A 25983-nucleotide genomic window follows, 5' to 3' on the forward strand; every position below is an offset into this window, starting at 1 on the left:
CTTTGATAAAACATCCATGCTGGGGATGACCCACAGCTGAACATGGGTGAACACATGGGTGAGCATAGGATGAATAGGGGTGACCAAGAGGTGAACATGGGTGGACTGGGGATGAACATAGTACTGAGCATAGGGTGAACATGAGGTGAAGCTAAGGTGAATAAGGGTGACAAGTGAACATGGGTGAACTAGGAGTGAACATGAAGTGAACATGGAGTGAACATAGGGGTGAGCATGGGTGACCCTGAGGTGAACATGGATGAACTGGGTATGAACATAGGAGTGAGCATAGGGATGAACATGAGGTGAATAGGAGTGAACATGGGGGTGAGCATAGGGGTGAACATGAGGTGAACATGAGGTGAACAGGGGTGACAGAGGAGTGAACATGGGTGAACTAGGAGTGAACATGAGGTGAACATATGGGTAAGCATAGGGGTGAACATGAGATGAACATGAGGTGAACAGGGGTGAACATAGGGTGAACAGGGGTGACCCAGAGATGAACATAGGTGAACTGGGGATGAACTTAGGGGTGAGCATAGGGGTGAACATGAGGCAAACATGATGTGAACAGGGGTGACAGAGGAGTAACATGGGTGAACTAGGAGTAAACATGGGATGAACATGGAGTAAATAAGGATGAACATATGGGTGAGCATAGGAGTGAACATGAGGTGAACATGGAGTGAACAAAGGGTGAATAGGGGTGACCCAGAGGTAAACTGTTACGTACATTTCCTAATCTACTACTGCAGATCACGGGAGTAGCACCAACTTAATTCCACCCAGCCAATTCCTGTTGAAGCGTGAGAGCTCACAGAGAAATCAAAATCAAAAATCACCTAAAAGTTCCTTCTCCTTCTCTCACTAACTCCAATAGGCCCCATCTCCCTAGATGGATCTAGATGACACATGTCATCATCATAGGGCCTTCCTAATGCATCTTTTCACCCCTCTCTTGGGATACTCTAATTCCAATTGCCCCTAGGCACATTTCTTGCATCTGGCCCTTAGCCTTAGATCCACCTAGTCTGGTGCTATCAGCCCTCACCTAGGACCTTCACATTAATTCCCTCTCGATATTTACATGAAGCGCAAACAGATATATTACAAACATAGATCTTTTAAGAGAAATGTCGAATGATTCTTCCGAGGTCATGCTACCTCGGCAAGAGCGTAACATTCCTTCCCTCTTTAGACATCAGCGTCCTCAATGATAAAGTCTGGGAACACTCTCCGCAACCGGTATACGGATTGCCAGGTAGCTTCTGATAGAGGCTGACCATGCCATGCAACCAACACCGTGGGTATCTTCCGATTGCGCACTTGCATTATTCCTCGGTCCAGGATTCTTGTTGGTTTGCGCCTTGCATTATCCTCTATCTCCTGAAACAAAACCACACCTTCGATTAGTGAGTCACCAGTATGCAAAAATTTCTTTAAACGAGAAACATGAAACACTGGTTGCACCTTGCAACCCTGTGGCAATTCTAATTTATAGGCTACCTTGCCTATTCTCTTTAGAATTAACCACGGCCCACAGTATCGAGGTGATAACTTAGCACACTCTCTTGAAGTTAATGACTTCGAGTGCGAAGGAACTCTGAGAAAAACTTTTTCTCCTTTCTTAAATTCTCTTATAGACCGGTTTTCATCTGCATACGCCTTGGCTCTATCCATAGCCTGGCGGATATTAGCTCTCGCAAGTGCTAGCATCTCCCGCATCTGAACCACAAAGTTCGCGGCACTAGGCACTCTCTGAGGTACTCCAACTGTAGTTGGATTTGCTGGTCTATAACCATAATTCAATTCAAACGGACTAAACTCCGCAGAGGAATGTTTTCTATCATTATAGGCAAACTCTAACAATGGCAACCACTTGTCCCACGTATGTTGCCTCAATGACACATATGCCCTCAGCATATCCTCTAAAATCTGGTTGACTTTCTTCCTCTGACCATCCGTTTCAGGATGATCCCCACTACTCATTCTCAACTCAGTCCTTAGTGTCTCAAATACCGCTGTCCAAAAATGACCGGCAAATCTGACATCTTTGTCTGACACTATGGATCTAGGCAATCCATGCAGACAAAATATATGTCTAATAAACAAATCCACCACTTGCGGGGCACTAACAGACTCTCTAGTCAGAATGAAGTGAGCCATCTTGGTTAGAAGGTCAACCACCACAAGAATAGAATCATAACCACCTTGTGTCGTAGGTAGCCCTACAATAAAGTCCATGGAAATGCTCTCTCACTTACTTAGTGGTATCTCCAAGGGCTGTAAAAGTCCGGGTGGCTTCACCCGAAAGGCCTTGCTTACCTGACACGAAAAACACCGTGTCACATATTCATGAATATGCTTTTTCATCTTTCGCCAAAAGAAATCTCGTTTCACGAGATCATATGTCTTCTCAACTCCTGGATGTCCCGCACATGGGCTATCATGGCACTGTTGAATGACTCTCTGCTTGAGATCATTCTGACTAGGTACTGCTACCTTGCAATTTCTTTTCAGCATACCATCCCTCATGGTATATCTTGCATAAGTTTGGCCTTTTCTAGATGCCAGGTCATCCTTTTCGTTTTCCCCGGGTTTTAACACATGAGCCTTAGGCCATAGACTCTGGACAAACTCATCCACCTTTTGAGTTTCTCTAATCTCGGTCATTAGAGCACTCTCTAATACCGTAAAACTCATATTGTGCATAATGCGAGACAACGCATCAGCAACCTTATTATCCTTCCCTCTTCGGTACCGAATTGTCAAATTAAACTCCTGCATGAGCTCTGCCCACCTAGCTTGGCGGCCCCTCAAGTCAGGCTGTTTACAGAAATGTTTCAGAGTATCATGATCCACATCCACATAAAACTCTGAACCATACAAATAATGCCTCCATGTTTTCAAAGCATAGATAACAACATACAACTCCAATTCATGAGTTGGCCAATTCCTTTGAGAGGAAGAAAGCTTCTTGCTTTCAAAGGCTACTGGCCTTCCCTCTTGAAGGAGAACTGCTCCTACCGCAATGCCACTTGCATCGGTTTCTAGGAACAACGGTTTCCGGGGATCAACTATTTTTAACGCCAGTCCTGTGATCACAGCTTGTTTTATGGTATTAAAACTTTCTTATTGATTCTGTCTCCATATAAAAGGTACTTTATCTGAGGTCAGATCAGTCAATGGCGATACTATTTCGGAATATCCTTTGATATGCATTCTATAAAATTGGACAAATCCCAAGAATGATCGCAAAGCAGTCAGACTCTGAGGGATTGGTCAAGTCGGTATCGCAACCACTTTCTTTGGATCCATTTCTACCCCCTCTGGAGTAATTATGAATCCCAAATATTCAAGCCTAACCATACACAGTATAGTTTTCTTTTTATTTACATAAAGACTGGCTTTCCTTAAAGTACTGAACACTATTCTTAAGTGTTTACGATGCTCAGTAATACTTTTACTGAATACCAAAATATCATCAATAAAATGTACTATAAACTTTTCAATATACGGACGTAGTAAATCATTCATAAGCATGACGAATGTAGCTGGAGCATTGGTAAGTCCGAAGGGCATTACCAAAAACTCATAATGACCAAACCTGCTTCTGCAAGCGGTTTTATGCACATCCTCGGCTCTAATCCGGATCTGATGGTAGCCACACTTAAGATCTATCTTGTTGAAAATCACGGCTCCATGTAATGCATCTAGCAAATCATCAATCCAAGCCATCGGATACCTGTGCTTAGTAGTGATATTATTCAATGCTCTGTAATCTATACAGAGGCGAAATGTATTATCCTTTTTCTTCTTTAATATCACTGGCGAAGCAAAAGGTGAGAAACTTGGTTGAATCTGCCCCAACTTGAGGTATTCTTCCAGTATATCTGCATGAGCAAGCTTAGTTATTTCAAAATCAAGCTTCTCAGCATAGTCCTGAATACGAAGCTCCAACTGAGTAACCCTTTGGTCCCATACTCCAGTTGAACTTCCATCTGCCATCCTGACTGTATACGCATAGTCAGATGGACTAGTCTTTAACTTCAGCCTCTTCACGAGCTTGGAGTTAATCATATTGTGCATTGACGCCGAGTCAAATAACACAATGACATCATGATTGGCCACTTGCCCTTTCATCTTAATTAACTCCGTATCATTAATGGCTGTATACCCCGTTGCTGCGGGCTTAGATAGGATGTTATTAGGTGCACTCGTTACTAGCTTAGCAACAGACACACATAACAAACAAGGTACTGATCTCTGAGAAGATCCCGCTAGCTAAATCTGCATCTGTTCCACTCTGGGACTTCCCTCCATTTCCACGTCGCATTCTGAGACTACCATCTCAGCCATCCGACGATCCTTATTTCGTGGACAATCCTTCCACTGATGAGGCTGAAGGCTTCTCTTTGCTCTAGGTTTAAGGGAGACTTAGACCAAGCCCGGGCTGCCATTGGTGTTACTTTCCTCTTCACTCCAATGGTGGTACTTGATTTAGGAGTTTCAGCTGGTTTCGCCTGCTTGGCTTGACCACTCGGCTGAGCACCACTCCCTTTACTAATCCACTTCTTCTTAAACCCAGATTTCTTCTGGTACCCATACTAGGTTCCGACCTGTGCAAACCCACTTGGCCTGCTGCCCTTGGCATCTTCATAGTTCAGGGCTACGGCTATTGCATCATCCAACGTGTTCGCATACTTAGCCCGAACTTCCATTTTAATCCGATCATTCAATCCAAATATGAAATCTTTCACTTGGATTGATTGAGGTAGGGGTGCATCAACCTTCATTACGCTCTCTCGAAACTTATCAGTGTATTCTGCCACTGACAAATTTCTCTGACGAAGGTTTCTATACTGATTCCAAGCTTGGGATGCTTCGTCAGTAGGTAAGAAGTGTTTTCTGAATTCCCTTTTAAACCCTTCCCAGGTAGTGGATGCAATACCATCTTTTTATTGTTTAATCCACCACCGATCCGCTGCCTCACTAAACATGTGGGTGGCCTCGCAGATCTTCTTGATATCATTTCTGATTTCACAAATGGTGAACCCCTCGTCCCATTTGTGTAACCAGGTCTCAATGACATCAGAACTACGGTCATTCGTCCGACCAGAATACTTTTCCGGCCTATAATTGGCAATATTAAGTACTTTAGCCTTTCGAGGCTTGACCGTATGGATACTAGACTCCGGTTCCATTGGAGCCTTTCCTTTCTCATCTCGAGAAGGTCTGGCAGACATACTGTGTATCACTCTTCTAAGTTCATACTGCCCTGCATTTGCCTGTAACTGTTGCACTAATAACTGCTGCAAGGCATCCTCAAGTAATGCAATCCTGCTAGATAAGGTGTGAGCTACTGGGCACGACACCTGTTGGGTCGGCTGGACTCCTGACTCACCAAGGTCCCTCCTGGAAGCTCCTTCTTCTGCTTCCATTCAGAGTTTGTGCTCTTCATCTGGTTGGGCCAATGTCGCGCCAATCACTAGCCCACTTGCATCTACATGCACATGGAAAACGACATCCCATTGAGTTTGCCGCAAGATGGGTGCCTTTACTAGACGGTCCTTGAGGTTGTCAACCACCAATTGTTGAGGTGTGGACCAGTTGAAGGACTGCTCTTGGCAAAGGAGTTTCGTCAGTGCCACCGCTATGTCGGCATAGAACTTGATGAATCTTCTATAATAACCCACATGTCCCAAAAAGGACTTGCGAGGAATAGGCAAGGTCAATATCACTTCCACCTTCGTTGGGTCCGTGGTCATTCCCTCAGCCCGAGACAATGTGGCCAAGGAGAACCCCTCGCAAGGCGAGGAAGAAGCATTTGTCAGGATTTAAGCACAACCTAGCTTCTCTGCACTTATCAAAAACCCACCTCAACTTACCTCAACTTACTGATGTGATCAGTTTGAACAACAGGTTCGAGGTGAGAAGCATTCTTACCATTGAACACCGAGAAGTCATCCAAGAATACCTCAAGAAACTTTTCGATGTTCTTCTGAAAGAGTTTGGTGACAAGATGTTGAAACGTTGCCGGTGCATTGCACAGACCAAAGGGCATCATCCAGTCAGCATAGGTCTCCCATTGGGTGACGAAGGTAGTCTTTAGCTGACCTTGCTCTCGCACACGAACCTGGTTGTACCCACTGTATCCATCCATGAAGGAGTATAGAGCATGACCAGCTACGGTTCTGCCGGTGAAAGGGAGAGGGAGAGGGAACCTATCCCAACATGTGGCGGCAATCTACCCACCCTGAGATCTTCAGAGTGGCTGAAGAGACCTCGATGTTGCTCTCCATCTACTTACCCGAAAATGCGGCATTCAAGGCAATAGAATCCATCGACGTGAGAGGCAACTGGGCATTCTTAGCTGCTTTGGTGGAGATGATGTGCTCAGAACTGCTTTGAATCTGCCAGGATAAGGAGCTTCTGACGACCAGTCTGTCCATAGAACTATTATTGGGAACCTGACGAGGCTCCCCTTTTGCTGATCTTCAAGCTCCTCACTAAGGTTGTCCCTATAGGAGTTGAAGCTATAGGTGAACCACTTGACGCAGCTCCTCCTACTCAAAGCTTTTGGTAATGTGGGCAATCTTCCTTCTTATGGCCCAGCACATGACAATGGAAGCATCGGTTCTCTTTGGCATAGGTTGCTCGTGTCGCTGCATCCAAGTACCCACCGTGGCTGTTGCTATCCTTCTCCATTCAACTCTTCTGCTGCTACCCATTCCCACCATCACCTGGGGTGGACTCCTCGTACTTCTTACGTACATATCACTGAATGTCTGAATACAGCCCATGGAGAAGCTTGCTCAGCTTCTGGCTTTCCTCCAGCTACAACTGCACGAACATCACTGTACTTGGTGTAATGATTCACTGTCTCAATGCCCCTGGCGTAGCTCATCGTACTGACTTTGAAGCATGTCCAGGTACTGGGGTGGCAGGAACCGTGGGTGGATGCCTTTCAAGAATTCTATCCATCTACAAAGAGGTGCCTCCTCTACATCATAGTGGTCCTTATGCCACTTGAGCCACCAAGTGACTGCCTCGCCTGTGAGGTTCATGGAAGCATTGCTCGTTCTCGTTCGTAGGCACAACTGAAAAGTAACTTTCAAACTGATTGAGCCACGAAGTCACACTAAAGGTTCTTGCTTACCATCGTACCGAGTGAAGTTGAGCTTCCCAGGTAAAGAATGTTTGACACATGGTTGGACTCTCTCCCTTTCCTCCCCACGTGGTCAGAGTAGAGAAATGAGGCGTTGCCAATACTGTTCTTCGTTCTCCTCCCGAGCAGTACGGTCTCCGAGCTCCCTGGCCTCCTGAGCCTCCCGATCACGTTCTTTTTTTGACTCTTGAGCTACTCTGTCGTTTCTCTGGCGGGCTGTTCATGATCATCCCGCATTTCTTGAAGCTTAACCATGCGGTTGAAGAGACTCTGGGACTGCTGTTGCTACATCTGCATCATAGTCTGCACCATAGTCATCATGGCAGACATTAGAGCTTATGCAGGGTATCTATGGGGGTAGCATTTGGGAAGCGGATCCCTCATCCCCACCCGTGTTGGACTTCACTTGTACTCATGGTGTCCTTTCCGGATCTTGTCTGTACCATAAAACAGTGGAGCTGTCCCTAACCTGGCCCTCCCTATCTCAGGAAAGAAATTCTGAAGCTCTGATACCAATGTAACGGGGCGCTCTCTCCTGCTCAATACTATCTGAACTAAAGGAATGATGCACTCAAAACACAAGTGGAGCTGTGGAGTGAGTGTGAGAATCAGAGGGAGAAAATATAGCGGGCCTCCGGTGAGGGAGAATGAATAAAGAACAAATGTCGACCCCATAAGTGTTGAATACAATTGTAAAAAGACACTACGGTATAGAGGGAGGTCCCTCACTACAAAAGAGAGAACTAAGGACTACTGTACCAGATTGAACCGATGTAGACTAGCTGAAGGGCTGGTGCAGACTTCTCCTGCCCTAATCCTAGTCCCAAAGGCTGTTGTTGGCTGAGGCTAGAGCGATGAAGAATGAGGCCAAGGGGCTAGCCTTATATAGGCATTGACCGACGTGGTCAGCTAAAAAGTCAACTCGTTGACTTTTTGACTAGAAGGTGAACTCTGTTTTTTTTTCACATGTTCTGTCTTTTGAGGTTGCTTGACGGTATTTGATGGCACTGTAGCCTGTGAAGTATGCCACAGGCTGTGGATGCTCGTGACAATTTGTTTGCTTTGTAAGTGCATTCATTTCGATGTAGATTTGCTCTGCAAGTGCATTAAGTCGATGTAGATTTGTTCGATTGAAATAGAAAGCATTCAACTGAGTCATATGCCAGTGTGGATTTAAGCCTTTGCTTACAACCCATATGAACCTGAAGCTCCAAATGTGGGGATGTAGGTTTGTTCTCTTTTCTATTGGATTAGAAAAACACATTCGACAAACTTGCATGCTGGGAAAACACTTAGAACAACATAAATGTTCATTCTTGGCCATCCATCATGGGCAAATCAATTATAATCCATCATAACATTCGTATGTAACCAGAACAACATCTAATGCCCTTGAGCATAGTAGGAACGTGTAGTTCTTTATACTCCCTTTGATTTCGGTAGAAAGTTCTTAGGGCAAACTTCTTTAAAGGCTCTATTTTAGAAAAATCTCAATCATAGTCCATCATAACATTGGTATGTCACTAGAACGCCATCTAATGCCCTTGAGCATAGTAGGAACGTGTAGTTCTTTATACTCCCTTTGATTTCGGTTGAAAGTTCTTAGGGCAAACTTCTTTAAAGGCTCCCTAATGGCTCGCAAAAATACGAGAATTAGCATAGGTTAATTGCTAAAATTAACCTCCCACTCTGTGCCCTACCATCTAACCTCCCGCTCCGCCACTCTTTGTCCCCTGCCTCTCACTCCTGCAGCTCCCCTCTCCTTCTGCTCTGCTGGTCTTTATAGTGGTGCAGAGCCCTCTGGAGAAGCTTCTCAAGAAGCCACGCGTGGCGGAAGAATCCAGAATCGCCGGCTTAAATTAATCGCTCCTCTTCCCTTTGTATTAAATTTTGCCCTTTCGCCTTACCTTGATCATCCCCGCCACAAATACTAATACCTATTTTCCAACATCGTGGACACCTATTCAGAGACAACTAGAATAACTTATGCACACAAGTCATCGCGGCCATAGAAGATGGTGAAAAGGTCAGCAATGCTTCTTGTGAATTTCATGACAAAAGACAAAATACATCTTACCATCAATTGAGCAAGAGGCTTTTATCTACTATGATCCAACTCACCTAGACTAGGTCTTAACGTACCTAAATATATCCAAGCAATAAACCAGCGTAACGACTAGTATTGATCAATCCAAGCTCATCTACCTCAGGTTACAAAACTTGCCCAAATTTATCTTGTTGCCTGTTACAGATATGCAAGTTTTGGATGTCTCAAGACCAATAGGTTCACAAACGTTTCGAGAAAAGAGTCCAAAAAATTCTACACTCGAGCACTCCCAAAAGCTGCATTGACAACATAAGTAGTTTTCTCTAGAGTACTTTGACAGAAGAAAACGAATAATCGCTTATCAGGCCCTTCATCGGGAGAAAACAATTCGAGACTACAATCGCTTGGGGGACTTACTAAAGTGCCATATGTGAGTTGCTGTCTTCGGCCATTCACTAGGATCTCTCCCTCCAGTGTTGCATATCGAGAAAGTTTCCCTACATATCATTGCAATGTCTTGTTTAGAAAATAAGCGTACACCAGTCCAACAATGTTACAAGGAAATGTAGTTACGTGAGGAGTGCAGCAGGTAAGAAAACTCTCTCTCTCTCTAAATTTGTGTGATGCTGTGTGTCTCTCTCCGCCCTCTTCTTTGTTGTGATCGTTTGCCACATTAGAAGGATTGGTCTTCTCTACTCTTCGTTTGTTTTCTAGTGGACCGAAAGGGAGGTTCCCCTCTCCCCTTCCACCCCAGCCCTGGTTTTATTGTGAGTTAAAATGGAAAAAGTGTGTGTAGGTTCTCAATCGCTACCAGCGGAAAGCACCTGCAAGGGCATCGAGTAACATCGATTTTCCAGACCTCGAAGGACCCAAAATTGCAACCAAGCAAAAGGGCTCTGCAAATCCCGATACGTTATCCAGCACAAATTGTGATTCCTCCTGAGGGCTGGAAACCACTTTCAAGTTCCTCCACACTAGGGAGACTGGCGGTCCACCCAGAATTTCATTCTGATACTGTGCGAGAGCATCTGCTACGTCGGGGAGTGGGCTTGTCGTGGATGTTGGAGACACGCTCGGGGTCGGGGAAGGTTGATATAGCATGTTAAAGTTTCTTAAGGGAAGTATATCACCAGCAAGACTAGGCGGTGTGATCGGCATTTCGATGGATTGTCTTCTCCTACTGAAGGAAATGTTCCTTTTCAATTTACGGATCAATCCATCGATCCATAATTGCCTGAGCCTTATCAGATCAATGTCTTTCATCTAAAGACTTGCAGGTAATCCTCAGTCAATTTCTATCGAAGATACTCCACCCATTCGCCACAGCGTACTTCAATTCGTACGCTTCATCGTCTCACTATAAAATTAGCAACAACATCTGAAATCCTTTGTTCTGAATCGTGGCACAATGCATGCCGACGAGCTTAAAAATTTTCCTGTCATATTGCTCCTTGCGAGGCTCTCACACTCATGTGTGCACGTACGTGTTGCAGACGACGAGCTTGCTTCAAGTTGGATGATACTATCCTAGTTTGAGCGCAACAATTTAACAAGTTCGCAAGCCTTTGCACGCACATTTCCTTCTCTTTATCCAGCTCAGAGCACGCTAGCTCTAGGAGACGAAAGGAAGGCTTCAACTCCACCTTTTGATTCTTTCATACCAGCTAATCCTGCGACAGTTGGAAGTCAGGACTGGTGTTCACGAGACGCGCACACCTTCAACAGATTGTAAAGCTTCTCAACCGTGAGTAGCCCACCAAAAATATCAACAAAGCGCGACAGCTGGCTATTTCACATCCGAACGCAGCGTTCAACCATAATTGAAGACGTTTCCAGCCGTAAACCGACCTCTTCAACGGTGGAAGAACTTCAGATACAGCATACAAGGACGGGTCGATGTCGATTTTTGTTACAGAATTTTGATTATCCTCGCGTCAAAGCCGATGGCAGTGGCTGGTGTAAACCTCACTCTTCACCAATCACCGACTCTTCGCGGTAATTGATCGAGATGACGGGGAGTACTGACTTTGGAGCTCGCAGATGCAGAAGGCTATTTATTCGTGCTCTGGAGTTGATGAGACTTTGAGGCAAGAGAGATAATAAGGCCAGTGAAGCTCAGGTGTGAAGAGTACTGATTCGATTATTGGTCGAGGAAGCATGATCAGATTCGAAAGCGATTGAGGGAGAACGATGAATGAGAGAGAAGAGAACTGGAGAACGATGAATGAGAGAGAAGAGAATTGGAGTTGATGAGACTTTGAGGTAAGAGAGATAATAAGGCCAGTGAAGCTCAGGTGTGAAGAGTACTGATTCGATTATTGGTCGAGGAAGCATGATCAGATTCGAGAGCGATTGAGGGAGAACGATGAATGAGAGAGAAGAGAGGATGAAAGCAAGAAGGCAGGCGTGTAGTTGAAGACGATGATGCTCGAAAGCAATTTAGGAAAGGTGATGATGAAACTGCAGTGGATGTGATGATGAAGCTGCAGAGCGGGCAAAAGCTGATAGCTTGCTCTTGTTGCATCGATGAGAGGACGGCAACCATTGTAGCTACGATGAGTGATACAACCTTTTGTAGCTACATCCCAAACGTGTTCATCATCACTCAAGAGCAGATCGATATTGCGTTAATTAATTGCGTTGCAAATCCGGCATCATCATCTTTTGCAGTCGGAACGAGAAACTGATCTGATGTTCGAAAGATCGATTAACTCGAGAGCGTGATCCTTGTGTCTGTTCATGAATCGATCCATCTATGCAGCGATCGATCAATTCAATTGATTCGAAGACTCCCAGCTCCTCTGTCGATCGATCGATCCATGACTCCCGCGCTTAATTTCTCAGCTCCCAGATTCATGAAAACTACAATAATTTTGCAATTCGCTCATTTTACCACCCGCCACCTTATTACTAGCACTTGCATTGGATCAACACGATTCACGAATTGTTGCATTCCTCGGTCTGTAAATTTTGCTGCATTAGATACAAACTGCGGTGCCGTGCGGCCTGCTAGAGCTAGTATAAATACGTGCGTCGTGCATCGCAGGCTGCAGCTACCAGCACATTTAACGCTTTGAATGCATTGCTCCTCCTTGACCATCGATCCCTGACAGTCATAAGTATTAAGTACTGGACAGTGTAGGTTGCTCTCTCGCTCTCTCAATTGTTTCTCTCAGCTGATGATAATAAACAATTCAATTCAGCTGCGACTGTCATCATCATCCGCATGCATTTAAGGACGGCGCTGGCAAGTCGATCGCGTACAAAGACCAGAACGAGTGATTTCAAAGATTAGTCATCCTGTCAAAATACGAGCTCGTGACTCTGGAGTCCGAGAGCCCTCGCGATCCGCGTTGAATGATTCTGTCAAAATACAAGGAGGAGTGATTTCAGTGGGATTGGTGAAAGCTCCCGCGGAACTGGTATCGCGATCGGCGTTGGTTTACAAAGGCAAGTGGAGGGCAACAAAGATCATCAGCGCCGTCCTGCCAATGCGCATCACCGCGGGCTGACTACGTGTGTCCACCAAACGCCAAATGCTCGTATTCAAGATACCTCATCGAGCTCAGGGAGTGAGTTCCCATGACTGGTGGCCATCTCCGTCTTCTTCAGTTCAAAAATCGGATCCGTTTCGCCATTCAAATGCTGGCACCCGCACAGCATTGGCCTGTGTGGAAACAGTGGTTATTGAGCGGTAGTGGTGGCGCGTTGCATGAAAAACGAGATAAAAATGAGATCGTCCCTTAACCATCTCTCATTCAGCCTCTCACGCCACTTCTCCTTTTAGTCCACCACCTTATCAAGCATCTTCACAATCTTCTTGTTCAACGGAACATTGCCTCCCCATTCCCATTCCTTCGCATCTCAACCATTTGAGGGATGCATATTCGTTGGCCAGCCTTGTGGGATACTCAAGATGATTTGTCCCACTCTACGTGCTTCCTCCACGGACATCCTAAACTTCTCAATCAACTGAGGCATCGGCATCCAATTCTCCAAGAGTGGATCCCAAATATCCTCCCATGTATGAAGGCCCTTAGCATACAGCCCCCCTGCCAGTGCCTCATTTCCAATGGCATAGTAGCCACCTCCTTGTCAAAGAGCCAACATGTGATTGCCACTAAGCCTAGTGCACACAAGATCAGCGGGATAACTAAGGAGGCTCAAAGCACACTAAATAAGACATGAGAGGGAGATTGCAAATCTATATCTCTTGCAATGTGTGTGTACTCAACAATACATGATAGGCCTCTTATATAGAGAGTGTCCTTTGAATAGTCAACACTTATGGGATCCTCTGATCCACATCTCTCCTTGTGGGGTTGTTTTAACCCCCCTCATCGAAAAGACCCCCTCCCTTGGGTCTTATAAAAAATATGTGCAAGTCTTAAAATATTTCATGTTTTTTGAAGTATAAACCTTATTCTTTGTGGTAGGGAGGACTGGAGATCATCATATATTTTCCTTGCATATTTAAAACTTTTGTGGGAAATCCATGGATATTATATATGGACTTTTTCCCCTCGGCCCTAGATAGCACATGAGGGTGGTAACATAATACATATTGAGTTTGTGCCCTACATTCGAGTGATGATGGGTAAATAGATATGGTGCTTGGGATGCATAACTTAGACATTGAAAGACTATGCAGTAATAAAAGTGCTCCAAAGTATATAAAGGAAACAAAAGATGCAAACATTTCTTGTATTATAGAAGAGAACCACTTAGTTACAAATAGCTGCTAGCTAGAAACTCAATGCTTAGACACACTATTACTCTCATCTTGGCTAAGGCAACACACTCTCTGAGAGAAGCTAGACTTAGCTCCTTCTAGCTTCTGCAATTCCTAACAAGATGAAACTAGAGGATGGGGAGAGCGCCCTTTCTAGATCAAAATCATCCTCTAAATACCTATGGATCTAGGTAGTTAAGATGTACTGCATTCCTACACAAGACCTTAGAACTCACTAAACCACTGGTGTTGATTGGTTTCCTTGTGTTGGCCTTGTTGTCCTTTCCTATTGATTCGGAATCGCACTACTTGCTAGTCAGTTTCACCTATGTCTTCATGCATGGTCTCCATCCGAGCTGGTCATAGTGACCTATACTTGACCTGCGTTGGCTAGTAACTCGAGGTCAACATTTTGCCTTAGCTTTGCATTTTTCATGCCCTCATGGTTGCCTTGGATCATGCAAAAGAAGCTATCAAAACTCGAAGTCTAGATGGTAGTATTCCATTGGTAATGACCAAAACTTGTTCTTCATCTTTTAGGGGGGCCAATACATGATTGACTGTAGCCATCTTTTAAGAAGTTTAGGGAATTATTGCATATGGTTAGCTTGTGTGACCCATAACTTATGCATTGCTCAATGAAATTTGACAAACTTGGACTCGAAGCAATAGTACACATTCCAAGCTCAAATATAAGGCCAAAACATATGGAATCAACATTTTGACTGAGATCTTTAAATCATTTCAAGTGATATATAGCATGTGAAGCATGCATCCTAAAGAGTATAGTATGCAATAATTTATTCAAGAATATCAAAAAATCATTCTAAAAATACATGCAATCATGTAATCATTCAAAACCACACTACTTGAGCTTCCCCTCAACCAAAGGACATACCTACTCGAGACCATTTGGTATGGTTAAAGGGTCCTCCAATGTGGTGCTGAAATTATGCACACCCATTTGAGGGAACACTCCATAACTTTTTCTTAATTTGTTGAAAACTAGAAAGGATTGAAGAAATGGAATCTACACTTATGGGGCTAGTGCATGGTGGTCTTAAAACATTCAACTTTGGCCAGATTGCTGTCTTTATTAATGTTTGACCTAATATATCTAAAAATTTGATCTCAAATTCTTCTAATAAGTTGTAGATCGCCATCTCAACTTTCTAACAAAAAAATGACTCCCCATTTTGAGTTGTGGATCAAAAGTTATGACAAAAATAGTGTCTTCTACTTTTTTTAAAAGACATGACCTGCATTTTTCCATTTTTACCTGCTTTTCCCTGCCTTTACATCTATCATGCTCCATCCTTTGCTTATCCTAAACATATAATGCTCTCTGGTTCCTTTCACAAATTTCCTATCCATTTAATACAGGTTTAATACCAAACAAATCACTCCTTCCAAGGCTAATTCTTCCATTTGAGCCCTCCCTTAGAACCTGCAAAGTCTCGGCACAACCTTCCATGCACATTTTAAAGCTCAAATCACTTTGTTGGCATCTTTTGACTTCAAAATAGGCATGAAAATGTATGTCACAAAAGAGCATTAACATTTAAATAACAAAACTTAACATTTCCATGCAAGCCAAAACTTTGTCAAAACATATAAAATATCAAAATAAGCTATCCTAAAGACTTTCTATGACATGAATTTCCAAAAGCTTTAAATAAAAAAATATGAAGTGTCACAATGTCCCCCTCTTTGAAAACTCTATCCTTAGAGTGTAAAAGAGGAAACTCAACAAGCAATGAATCTAAACCTACCCAAGTAGCATGTATCCCACTTTACCAAAGCTTATACTATTGTTCTATCCCTAAGTTGCTTTGTTTGCTTATCCAAAAATATTTGAGGTTCAAACTTCAAAGTTCCATCTTCTTGATATGTCCTGCAAAACATGAGAGGGATTAGAAACATAACTTTTCAACAAACTCAAATGAAAAACATGATGTACTTTGATGTTCTAAGGAAATTCAAGCTAGTAAGCCAATGTTCTCACCCGCTTTAAGATTATAAAAGGTATTGAAAAACGAGTTGAGAGTCTTGTATCCCTTCTAAGAACTAAAATTAATTTTCTTAGGAATAATTTTCAAAAAGAACATTTGCCCAGGTTGAATTTTCCAAAACTATGTTTCTTGTCATAGTAATATTTATGTCTCGCATGTACTCTTTTAATACAATGTTTAATGTGTTTTGACCTCCTCATCCATTCTTTCAAGAATTTGTTTGAAATTTCAACTTTGAGAAGAATCAAAAAATTTTACTAGTGAATGATAGTTTTGTCCATATACAGCTTCAAAGGGAGCCATTTGAATTGCGCTATATCATGAATTATTGTAAGAAAACTCATCCAAAGATAAGGATTCAATCCAATTGTTTTTCCTCTCATTGACAAACATTCTAAGAATGTCTTCTAAAAATTGATTCACTATTTCGATTCCCCCATCTGTTTGTAGGTGAAGTGTTGTGCTCATTTTAAGTTTAGTCCCTATGGCTTTAAATGTAACTTGCCAAAAGTTAGATGTGAACTTTGAATCAAACGGGCCATTTTGGTCAAATAATCAAAGACAGAGTAATACCCACTGGGCCTTAGTATTAGGCAGCTTAGTAATAAAGTCCATTGAATTTGATTCCCACTTTCAAAGAGGAATTTCTAAGGGTTCCATTAGACATGGCATTGTTTGTTGTTCAATTTCAATTCATTGACAATGCAAACTTTCTCTAACATAGTAGTGGACATCATTCTTCAAATTAGGCAGAAAGAAATACTTTCTAACCTTGATGTATGTGTTATATCCTGCATGTCTAGAGAATGGTGCATCATGACATTCATGCAAAATTTTAGCTTACAAGAAGGTTGACTAGGCACACAAAGTATGTCATTGCAAAACTAAGTGAAAATTTCCTTTAGCTCCTTTAAAAGGATTTTTGGCAAGTTTCTCAAGAATCTTGTTCAGTTTCAACCTTAATGTTTTCCATTAAATTTGAATGAACATCAGTTAAAGAATTCACAAGAGAATGTCTACTCAGAACATTAACCACCTTATTTTCTTTTCCCTCAATATATTTGATCAAATGAGATCCATCCATGACATCCATTTATTGTTCAACAAAGGTTGAGTAAGAACATATTTAAACTTTGGTGATCCACTTGAACTACAACATTTCAATGCATGAACAATTGCAATCAATTCACAATCACCCAAACCATTCCCCCCCCCCCCCCCCCAAACCCATGCACCTTCCCCGAATCAGCCCCAAATGGCATTTAAGAGGAGTTGGGTCCTTTTGGGTGGTGGGCTTTGATTCCCTCCCCTCTCTCTATGTGGTCTGCCCCTCTTTCTTTAGTCCACTGTCCTAATCTAGTATGTTTCTCCCTCTATTTTTTGAATATGGGGTTTCCCTCTATTGCAACTACCCTCTACCCCCTGTTTCTCTATGCCCTCTTCCTCTAGCCCCTCATCCTCTACTCATTTGGAAATAGTAGCTCTCTCTCTCTCTCTCTCTCTCTCTCTCTCTCTCTCTCTCTCTCTCTCTCTCTCTCTCTCTCATTTGGTTGTAATAGCTTCTCTTTTCTACCCACTGGCCCCCCCTCTATGTGTGTGTGTGTATGTGCACGTGCATGTGCACACGCACATGCATGCATGTGTGTGTGCATGTGCATGCATGCGTGTCTGTGTGTCCCTCTCCCTCTCCCTCTTCTATACCTTTGGTGGAGTTTCTCTCTCCCTCCAAGCTACACCACCTATGTAGGAGTCCCATTTGTGTAGTTGTGACCTTTGCAAGAATGACAAGAAACACAACTACAAGAAAATGAAATGTTGTGAGCTCTTGTGTTTTCCACAACACCAAAAATGCATTGTATGAGTGGATCCCGTGCTACAGGTTGAATGATTGCATATTCATTAAAGGATCATCCAAAGGTCCAAAGGAGCTTCCCAAGAGCAATAGAGGGGATATTTGCATGAGTGAAAGGGAATCATCTTGAAGTTCAAGTTTGGGAAGAAAGGATGGCTTGTAAAGGTCAACATATCTACATGGGAAAAGACATGCGGCTACCTCCATCATTCAATCAATCTAGGATACTATCACACTGTAAGTCTTTGAGCTATCTATGCACCTTTTTCACTTGCAAGTGTAATGATGAGTCTGTGTTTGGTTTATATGAGCTCTTATTCATGGAAGATGTTTCCACTTTGGACTTTGATGAGTGGCAACCGGTTGAGTCATTCATAGGAAAGTTCACTACAATTCATGAGGATTTATGTAAGAAAATGCATGCTAGGGAAAATTTGGCATCCTTGCAAAATAAGAATGTGTATTGGTATAATGCAACATACATCACTCCAAGGACAGCATCAGGCTATGGCCATTTGTAAAGCATTGCAACACCACAACTTCAAGACATAGATTGAAACATGCTGGACTTGAGGACATTGTAATCATACAAGGACAACAATGCAAAGGATGCGGGCATGGCAGTGAAGTTCACATTTGGATCCAAATCGGCAAGGTCATATTGGTTTATGCCTCTACACATATCTCCTTCTTGTTTTTAGAATATGCATTTGCATAGAACAAAAACTATGTGGTCCTACAAGCGTGTAGATGAAAATGCTCTTGAAATTTTATTTGGCATGAATTGGGGAACTAGGTTAGATGAACAAAATGGTGATTTATTTCAATGTCACGCATGTAAGGACAATGTGGTTATTAGGTACCATATATAATATCAAATGTTGTATTTAGCTTTTCAAAACATGCACTGGAAGAAAACAAATGGCTGGTGGCTTCCCCTTGACTCTAACTATGAATTCCTCCTGCAACTTTGAAGATAGTTAACAATATATTTGACTAGTGTAGCATTAAATTTTTTCCATTTCCTAGTTCTTGTTTCAAGAATTGGAGAACATTCAAAATGAGGTGTAATTTATTTTGATGCTTTTTTCCTATTCTTTCATGTCAAAAAATTTCCAAATTTTTTGGGGATTTCATGATGTAGGGTTTTAATTTTTAGGCTTTTGATATATATAGAGGTAAGAGCCATTTTTACATTCAATTCTCAATTTCACTTTTAGAGAGCCATAGAAACTCCCACCCTCAAAACTACCTCACTCCCTTAATCATTGTTTGGGCACATCTTTCATGGATTCATGAAGAGTTCTGTTCCATGGATTCCACAAGAGTTGTGTTTACATGATTTCATCACACGAAGTACATTTGCAAATCATAAAAAAGAGTTTTTTTTTGTGTATAGTACATGTCTTAGGCACATATATATGAGCTAAGGATGACTTCAAAGATCTCATCAACTAGCTACAAGAAAATTCGGTAATTTTTCATATCAATTGATGTGTCTTTGAAAATATGAGTTTCAATAGATTACATCAAGTATCTATTCCTAGATGAACCCAAGTTTGTGAAGTGCTTCACCCATTTTTGTGATAGTCCTCATTGTCAAGAAGCCCCTCTATCAAAGTTGCTGCTGTGATGATATCCTCCTCCCTAGACTAGACATTGACCTATACATGGAACCGAATCTTGACTAGGAAAGGGAGGAGATCAAAGTAGTTGAGGCGTTGGACCTACTGTAAGAGCCCCATGCAAGCATATATTAAGCATATGCATCGGAGACCACGGACCCAGTATCATACATATGGTCATTGTGCCCCCTCCTCGTTGTTGATGGAAAAGAATATGTGTTCCTCTATGACATCAAGGTATATTTTGGACTACAAGAGGACGAGGCACTAGGAGTCCTATCTAGGATTGATGTTGATGCAAGTGTCCAATATCTCAAAATTTTGGATTTAGATGACCAAAAAATGGAAGACTTTCCACTGACAATGGTGACTATGTTGAGAGATATAGACATGTCACCAATATATGATGCACATCCCTCTGATGTAGAAGTTTCCACTTCCAAGATAAAACAAGAGAAAGCTTCCACATCTCAGATGGAACATGATACATCATAGAGATCCATCAACGTTCCAAGGAAGGAAGGAATAGCAGATGGCAATGCTATAGTGGTAAGTTGGAACAATGTTTTATGTTTTGATGGTCTTCTGGTATAACTTGTTTTGTTGGTCTTCTAATGTTTGTTGAATTGTTGCATGAGTCATTCGGGGTCAATGAGATCTCATCTCGATGGGGCCATGTTTGCAAAGCATTTGGGTGATATCATTCTTTAGCCCATTACCTCGGTGAAGTGGCACAACACATCGTGGTCTTCCATATCAAATTTTCTCCTCAAGGGCCTACAAAACTACTGAAGTGCAAGGCATTATCGCATGGTGTTAGGTATTTCAACTTTACTCGAAACATGGACAAGGTCATTTTGGTCTACCACTTGGCTACCATCTATGTATTTGGATTGAATATTCATTGTAGGGGATTGATGACAATAGCTATGTCTTTGGTAGTACCAAAAGAGGATGATCTTAGTGCTATTACAATTAGGTTTAAATCCAGGAGTGCACTAGGGGATTCAAAGACCCCTATTCTTGATGTATTAGAAGTTGCTAAGAAGAAAGATAGGTTGTAAGGCCTCTTTGTAATACATTTTGGAATACAAACATCTTTTTTTGATAATCTTCTCCTCCAATCTATTTAATGAATACATGTCTTTTGTATGCTAATCTACTATTTTCCTTCTTTACTATTATATCTGTTTAAATTCATTGCTATTCTTTATATTCCTCCATGGCTTAAAATATTCCATCCTATTAATTGTGTTAACATTTCATCCACTACTGCATGTAAAATTAAAGTTAGCATTATGCTTTTAGCCAATTTCTGGGCATTGTGATGATCATTTTTGTCAAATCCAAGAGGAATTTCTCCATGTTGCAGAATGCAAAGTTGTCCGGGACTTCGCAAGGAGACCAAAAACCTAGAAAAACCCCATGGCACAAATTTGGCCTTTTGGGAGCCACAAATGGCCAAATTCATGATGTGGGGGTTTTTGGTTTCTAGTCTCCTTGCAACGTCTTGGACAACTTTGCCTTTTGAGGCAAGATGAAATTCCTCTTGAATTTCATAGAAATGACATGATTCATCTTTTTAGAATGTATTTTTCATCCTTTTAGAATGTATTTTTCATCCTTTTAGAATGAGATGCATCATCTCAAACAACATGGCCTTGTGAGGCATGGTGAAATTCCTCTCAGATTTGATAGAAATGACATGATTCATAATTTTAGAATGTATTTTTCATAAAAGAAAGTAGAAGAAAACATGGAAAACAATGTTGTAGAAAATAAGATTTTCCCCTATGGCCATATCTTTGTTAATCACTATCTGGATGTAACATTAAAGCCAATATTATGCTCTTGGACAGTTGTGGGTACTGTGGTCATCATTTTTGTCAAATCTTGGAGGAATTTTTGTTGAGGAATATGGTGCCACGAGCACATAATTAGAGGTGAAGGTATGGTATAGGAATGTATTAAAGTAGCCACCCTAGGATGTGGACTACATGATGTGAGGATGTGGATCAACGATATCCACAAGGAGAAATGTGGATGAGAGGATCTCACAGATGTTGACTATTCAAAGGGCTCTCTCTATATAAGAAGCCTATTATGCACATTGGAATATATTGTTGAGTGTTGCCTACAGCTTGTGTCTTCTCTCTCATGGATTTCCTTGTTTGGTTTTATCCTCGTTAGCATGTTCACTAATCTTGTTGCCCTAGGCTAGTGGCAGTCCATTTGTGTATCTTATCTTATATTTTATTTTGGTATCAGAGCTCACGGTTGCCCACTAGGTCTAGGTAGATTTGTGAGTGTTTTTTATGGTTCTTGTATAGAAGAAAAAGAAAATGGCACACTCATAGTATCCTTAGGGAGAGAGTTTTTGTTTTGTTGATTGTGAGATTCCTTATGCTAAAAAATGGTGATGAAAGCTGCCCTGGGCGTCTCCTACCTATCGTAATAGAACTACAGACCTGTCTTGTCTTCATTGTTATCCATGCCTCTCCATGACTTTGAGCCCGCTCCTGTGGTCAAAAATTCAATTCCACTCTTCGTCATGTGCTCCAGACAATGGTCATGCCCATTCACGTATAGATCCACGCTCTTTGCCTTGAGAATTGGATAGATTTGATCCACCCGCTCCACCATATTACCGTGAGTGCCGACCGTTCAAATCGAATGGTGCCCAAGAATGATCTTCCATGTCATGTTGGAAGCCTTGAGGCCCGTAGCTAGAAACTCCCTCTACTTGCTTAGAAACTCCTCCTTAGGTTTCACACCTCTCCAAGGTCCAAGCGAGCTCTAGAACTAACTCAGCTCCACGACTCTAGTAGCCACGCTGTCGCTACACCTGAGGAAAACTGCAAGCCACTATGATAGACCTCCAACCAGTCCAGCTACCCATGACTTCCTCTCCAACAACAACGTAGCTTCAGCCATCGACCATCTACAAATAGTAGCGCCAGCCCAGCTCTGGCGCTCCCGGCTCTATGGCTGCGCAACAAAATTGGAGTCTCCACCCTGCACGAAGGACCTCTGTGACAGCTCCAAATGGCTAGCAAACCTCTCTACACCCCATACAAGCAATCCATCTGAGCTTCAGCAATGCACCCTGCTCCACATCTCAATCGTCGTCACCCATGTGCATCTTCCTCCTTTGAAAGGCTATGCATAATTGATTGACACGTGGTAGGATCAAAACTAACCATGGATTAGTTTTGAAACCTTGGTTGAGTAAGTCTGGTTAATATAACTCACCAATCAAGTTTTTTCCACAAGTTTGGGTTTGGTTAGGTAGTGGGGTCAAGCTCTTGCTGCATGGCAGATAAGACTTAACTCTGTCAAGTTAACCACAGTAGCCATGGTTAAGTTATGTGGTTAGTTAACTATGCCACTTCAGCCAATAAGCACATAGTCCCTTCACAAGCACACTTTGCGTACAACATGTGAATTCCTGTGCCACATCATCAAAGGCCACCTCTTCTTTCTTCATAAACTTCGACAAGCCATAACTTGCAATCCAAGAAGAATTTGCGCACGCTCCAGAAGGAAAATTGATCTCCTTTTTGAGCTCTACGTGCCTATCAAGTCAATTTTGTTGTATGCAATTAGATACTGCCAAATTTGAAAGTTTCTTCAACTGGTATTACCTTTGCAATGGCAATATGCACCCCAACTATTGCGAAGTTCACTAGGGTAGGATTTCACACCTGGTCTAGACAAATGAGGTATCTCTTGATGCATCAAAAACTTTGGAAGACAGTAAAAGAAGACATAACCACTGCACAAAATGATGCCTAGAGGGAAAAAGATGAAGCAGCACTATCACTCATTGGTTTGCACATGGGTCCAAACATAATTCATAATATAGACTCCAAGGATCATGCCAAAGATGCATGGGATGAGTTGAACACAGTATTTGGTGCAAAAGCCCAAAACCAAGAAATTTATGTTAAGATTGAATTCTATGGTTTGCACATGAGCTTCAATGAATCCATGGCACAATTTGTCAACAAAATCAAAAGCATTATGACCCAACTAGAAGGCATAAATGCAAAAGTAGGGGGAAAAGATGCACTTGCAATCCTTCTTAAAAGCATGCTTGCAGAGTACAGCTCATTGACAACCACTTTGAAGAATCTTCCAGATCCAAAGTTTGAGTAATGTGTATCCTCTCTTTTGAAAAAGAAAGAGAGTTGAAGGCATCAACATCGACATCGACATCGACATCTACATCAACACGCATCAGCAATAATGAAGAACAATTTCAAAAAGTTGAAAGCTCCCTAATAGCAGAGCTTCATACTCTATCTTATCCTCAAAGAAACGTCCAAGAAGATCATTGCATGATTGCATAATCTGTACATCCGTCTCTGTGCAATAATTCCACCATTGCAGATCTAATATATGGGTGGCATAGTGCAAAGAGTTGTGAGCTTGATTCCATCTTTTGCAACATGGTTCGTTTAGTCACGCTATATCCACCTTCGCTTGGCCTTGCATATTCCTTCAAAACATCCCTCTTAGCAGTCCACCATGCTATATAAACACTTCCCATGCTTGGCCCTTTCACATCCAACCTACAGATTGCAAACCAAATTGGCTTCGTAGCTTCCACTACATTGGATACCCTCTTCCAAAACATCGGATTATTAATCAACGCCTTTAAGTCTCCAAATTCATTATGAGATTTGTTTGAGTGTGCTTTGGCTATCCACTCTGCGACTTTTGCAAGGGCTTGGTTAACAACCGCTCCATCATTATATAGTTTGTGCCAAAACACATTTCACCTAGCTTCAGAAGCTCTAGCGGGTGATTCGCAGGCTGATGATTCCTAAATATACCCAGTAATCGCTCATGGTTAAGAAAGTACAACACAACCTTCCTAGCCTCATCCACAGTAACTTTGAAGAAGTTTGTCTCAGGTGTAAGACTAGGCCCAGACAATCGCACGAGCATGGCGATTCCCGAATACATCAATATCTGCGATTTATAATTTTCCCAACCTTTTGACAATTCTTAGCATTATCATTAATCAGTTGAATAATATTGTCAGGATCGATATCTTCAATACATCTACTTAACTGCTCTGTAATGAATTCTCCCATCTTTGCCTCACCGCTTGTATCAATTGACTGTCAGAAAGCCTTCCCTTTGATGTCATCATAAACCACTTATTGCATCTCCTCTTTCATCCTATTGTAGTATGCATCCAACATATTGTTACGAATGGCATCGTAACTAGGCATTGTGAAACCTGGGCCAGCTTTAGCAACAGAGGTCGTGGATTTTTTCCAATGTGGGCTTTCCACCATGGTCAACGGATATCCCATGCAACAAATAGCTTTAAACACATCTTGTTATGCCTTCTTGATATGTTGTGCTTTGAAGGAAGCTTCCAAGGACTATTGTTGCACACGTACATGAGCATTTGAACGAGGCACATTACTACTTTGTCCTCTTTCCATATGTTGTTCGAGCAACTTGTCGACTGTGCAAGGGATCTCGCGCCACTACTGTGTGTGGTTGCACTTTGCGAACAGCTTTCCATAGTCGCTGATTGCTCGCGCGGGGTTTCAAGACCCATGGGTTTTTCTTCAAGTACAAGTTGAGACTGGTGGGGTGTGACTATTTCATCCACAATCGTGTCTGCACTTGTGGCAATCTAACCACCCAAAATGGCTACCACCCTTTCCACTCCTAGACCCTTGCACTTCCAATCTATCTTTGAGGTTCGCCTAGGAATTGTTTGCGCATACGAGTTCCTAAACCTGTGTACTCTTCTTGGTGGCTGATGTTACATCTCCACTTTGTGGCAGTTAGAGCATAACATAGTCATAAGATTTTGCAGGTTTCAGCCTCATTTCTCTGGAGGCATGTTCACGTTTGTATGCACATACTAATAGATCAATAATGTGCAAAAGTTTCGAAAGCAAAAGTCTCAATTGCCACGTATCAAAAACATTTCTCCAGTCTTGGACAATTTTATTTCCCGAGTATGTGTTGCATGGAACAATCATTTCACTCACTCTTAAACTGCCAACACTCAGTAAGTGCGCTAGACCTCGAGACGGAGCAACCATCCAATCGTCTTGCCCCCTCCCGACATAATTGGATGGTTATAAACGTGGTAATTTGCCTAGGGACATAGGTGTGGGATGGCAAATTGCCTTTTCCCACATCTCACTCTTTCTCGAGTCATCTATCTGCACTATGATCTTTCACGACATCATGCTCTGTACGTGAAAGTTGGTATTTCACACATGCTAGTGTAGTAGCTAGCGCTGCTTGCATGCATGTGGTGGCCTCATGGCGGCTCTTTCTCTCACACCTTCTAGTTTTCAATCAAAACCATTTGACACAATTATTCAAAAGATTTAAATGCATTTGTTCATGCTACAAGCAGTCTAAAATATTTGGACTCGAATAAATACGTAAGGAACTAGCAATTGATTGATTCGATCAGGCAACCAAACTGTGTAATGATGTTATGGTAAATGAACTTTGCCGTACGACCCGCCCTATTATCCTGTAATGCTTGAGCTTCCAC

The 25983-nt window shown here is 42.2% G+C and overlaps 1 protein-coding gene across 1 annotated transcript in view; it reads right to left on the reverse strand.

Annotated features, from left to right (window-relative positions):
- LOC147880292 (ABC transporter G family member 11-like) overlaps nucleotides 1-11401 on the reverse strand; it is a 67118-nt gene extending 55717 nt beyond the window's left edge. Inside the window, exons 1-2 of the mRNA XM_087371073.1 lie at nucleotides 10043-11401; nucleotides 9636-9715 (exon numbers count right to left, since the gene is read on the reverse strand). Coding sequence (XP_087227199.1) covers nucleotides 9636-9715; nucleotides 10043-10481 — 519 coding nt within the window. The 5' untranslated portion in view covers nucleotides 10482-11401. The remainder of the gene's footprint in view (nucleotides 1-9635; nucleotides 9716-10042) is intronic.
- Nucleotides 11402-25983: the final 14582 nt, after the last annotated feature.

This window comes from Dipteris shenzhenensis, chromosome 32, assembly GCF_047967505.1.
Source record: "Dipteris shenzhenensis isolate YYH24624 ecotype China chromosome 32, Dip_SZ_1.0, whole genome shotgun sequence".
NCBI lineage: Eukaryota > Viridiplantae > Streptophyta > Polypodiopsida > Gleicheniales > Dipteridaceae > Dipteris > Dipteris shenzhenensis.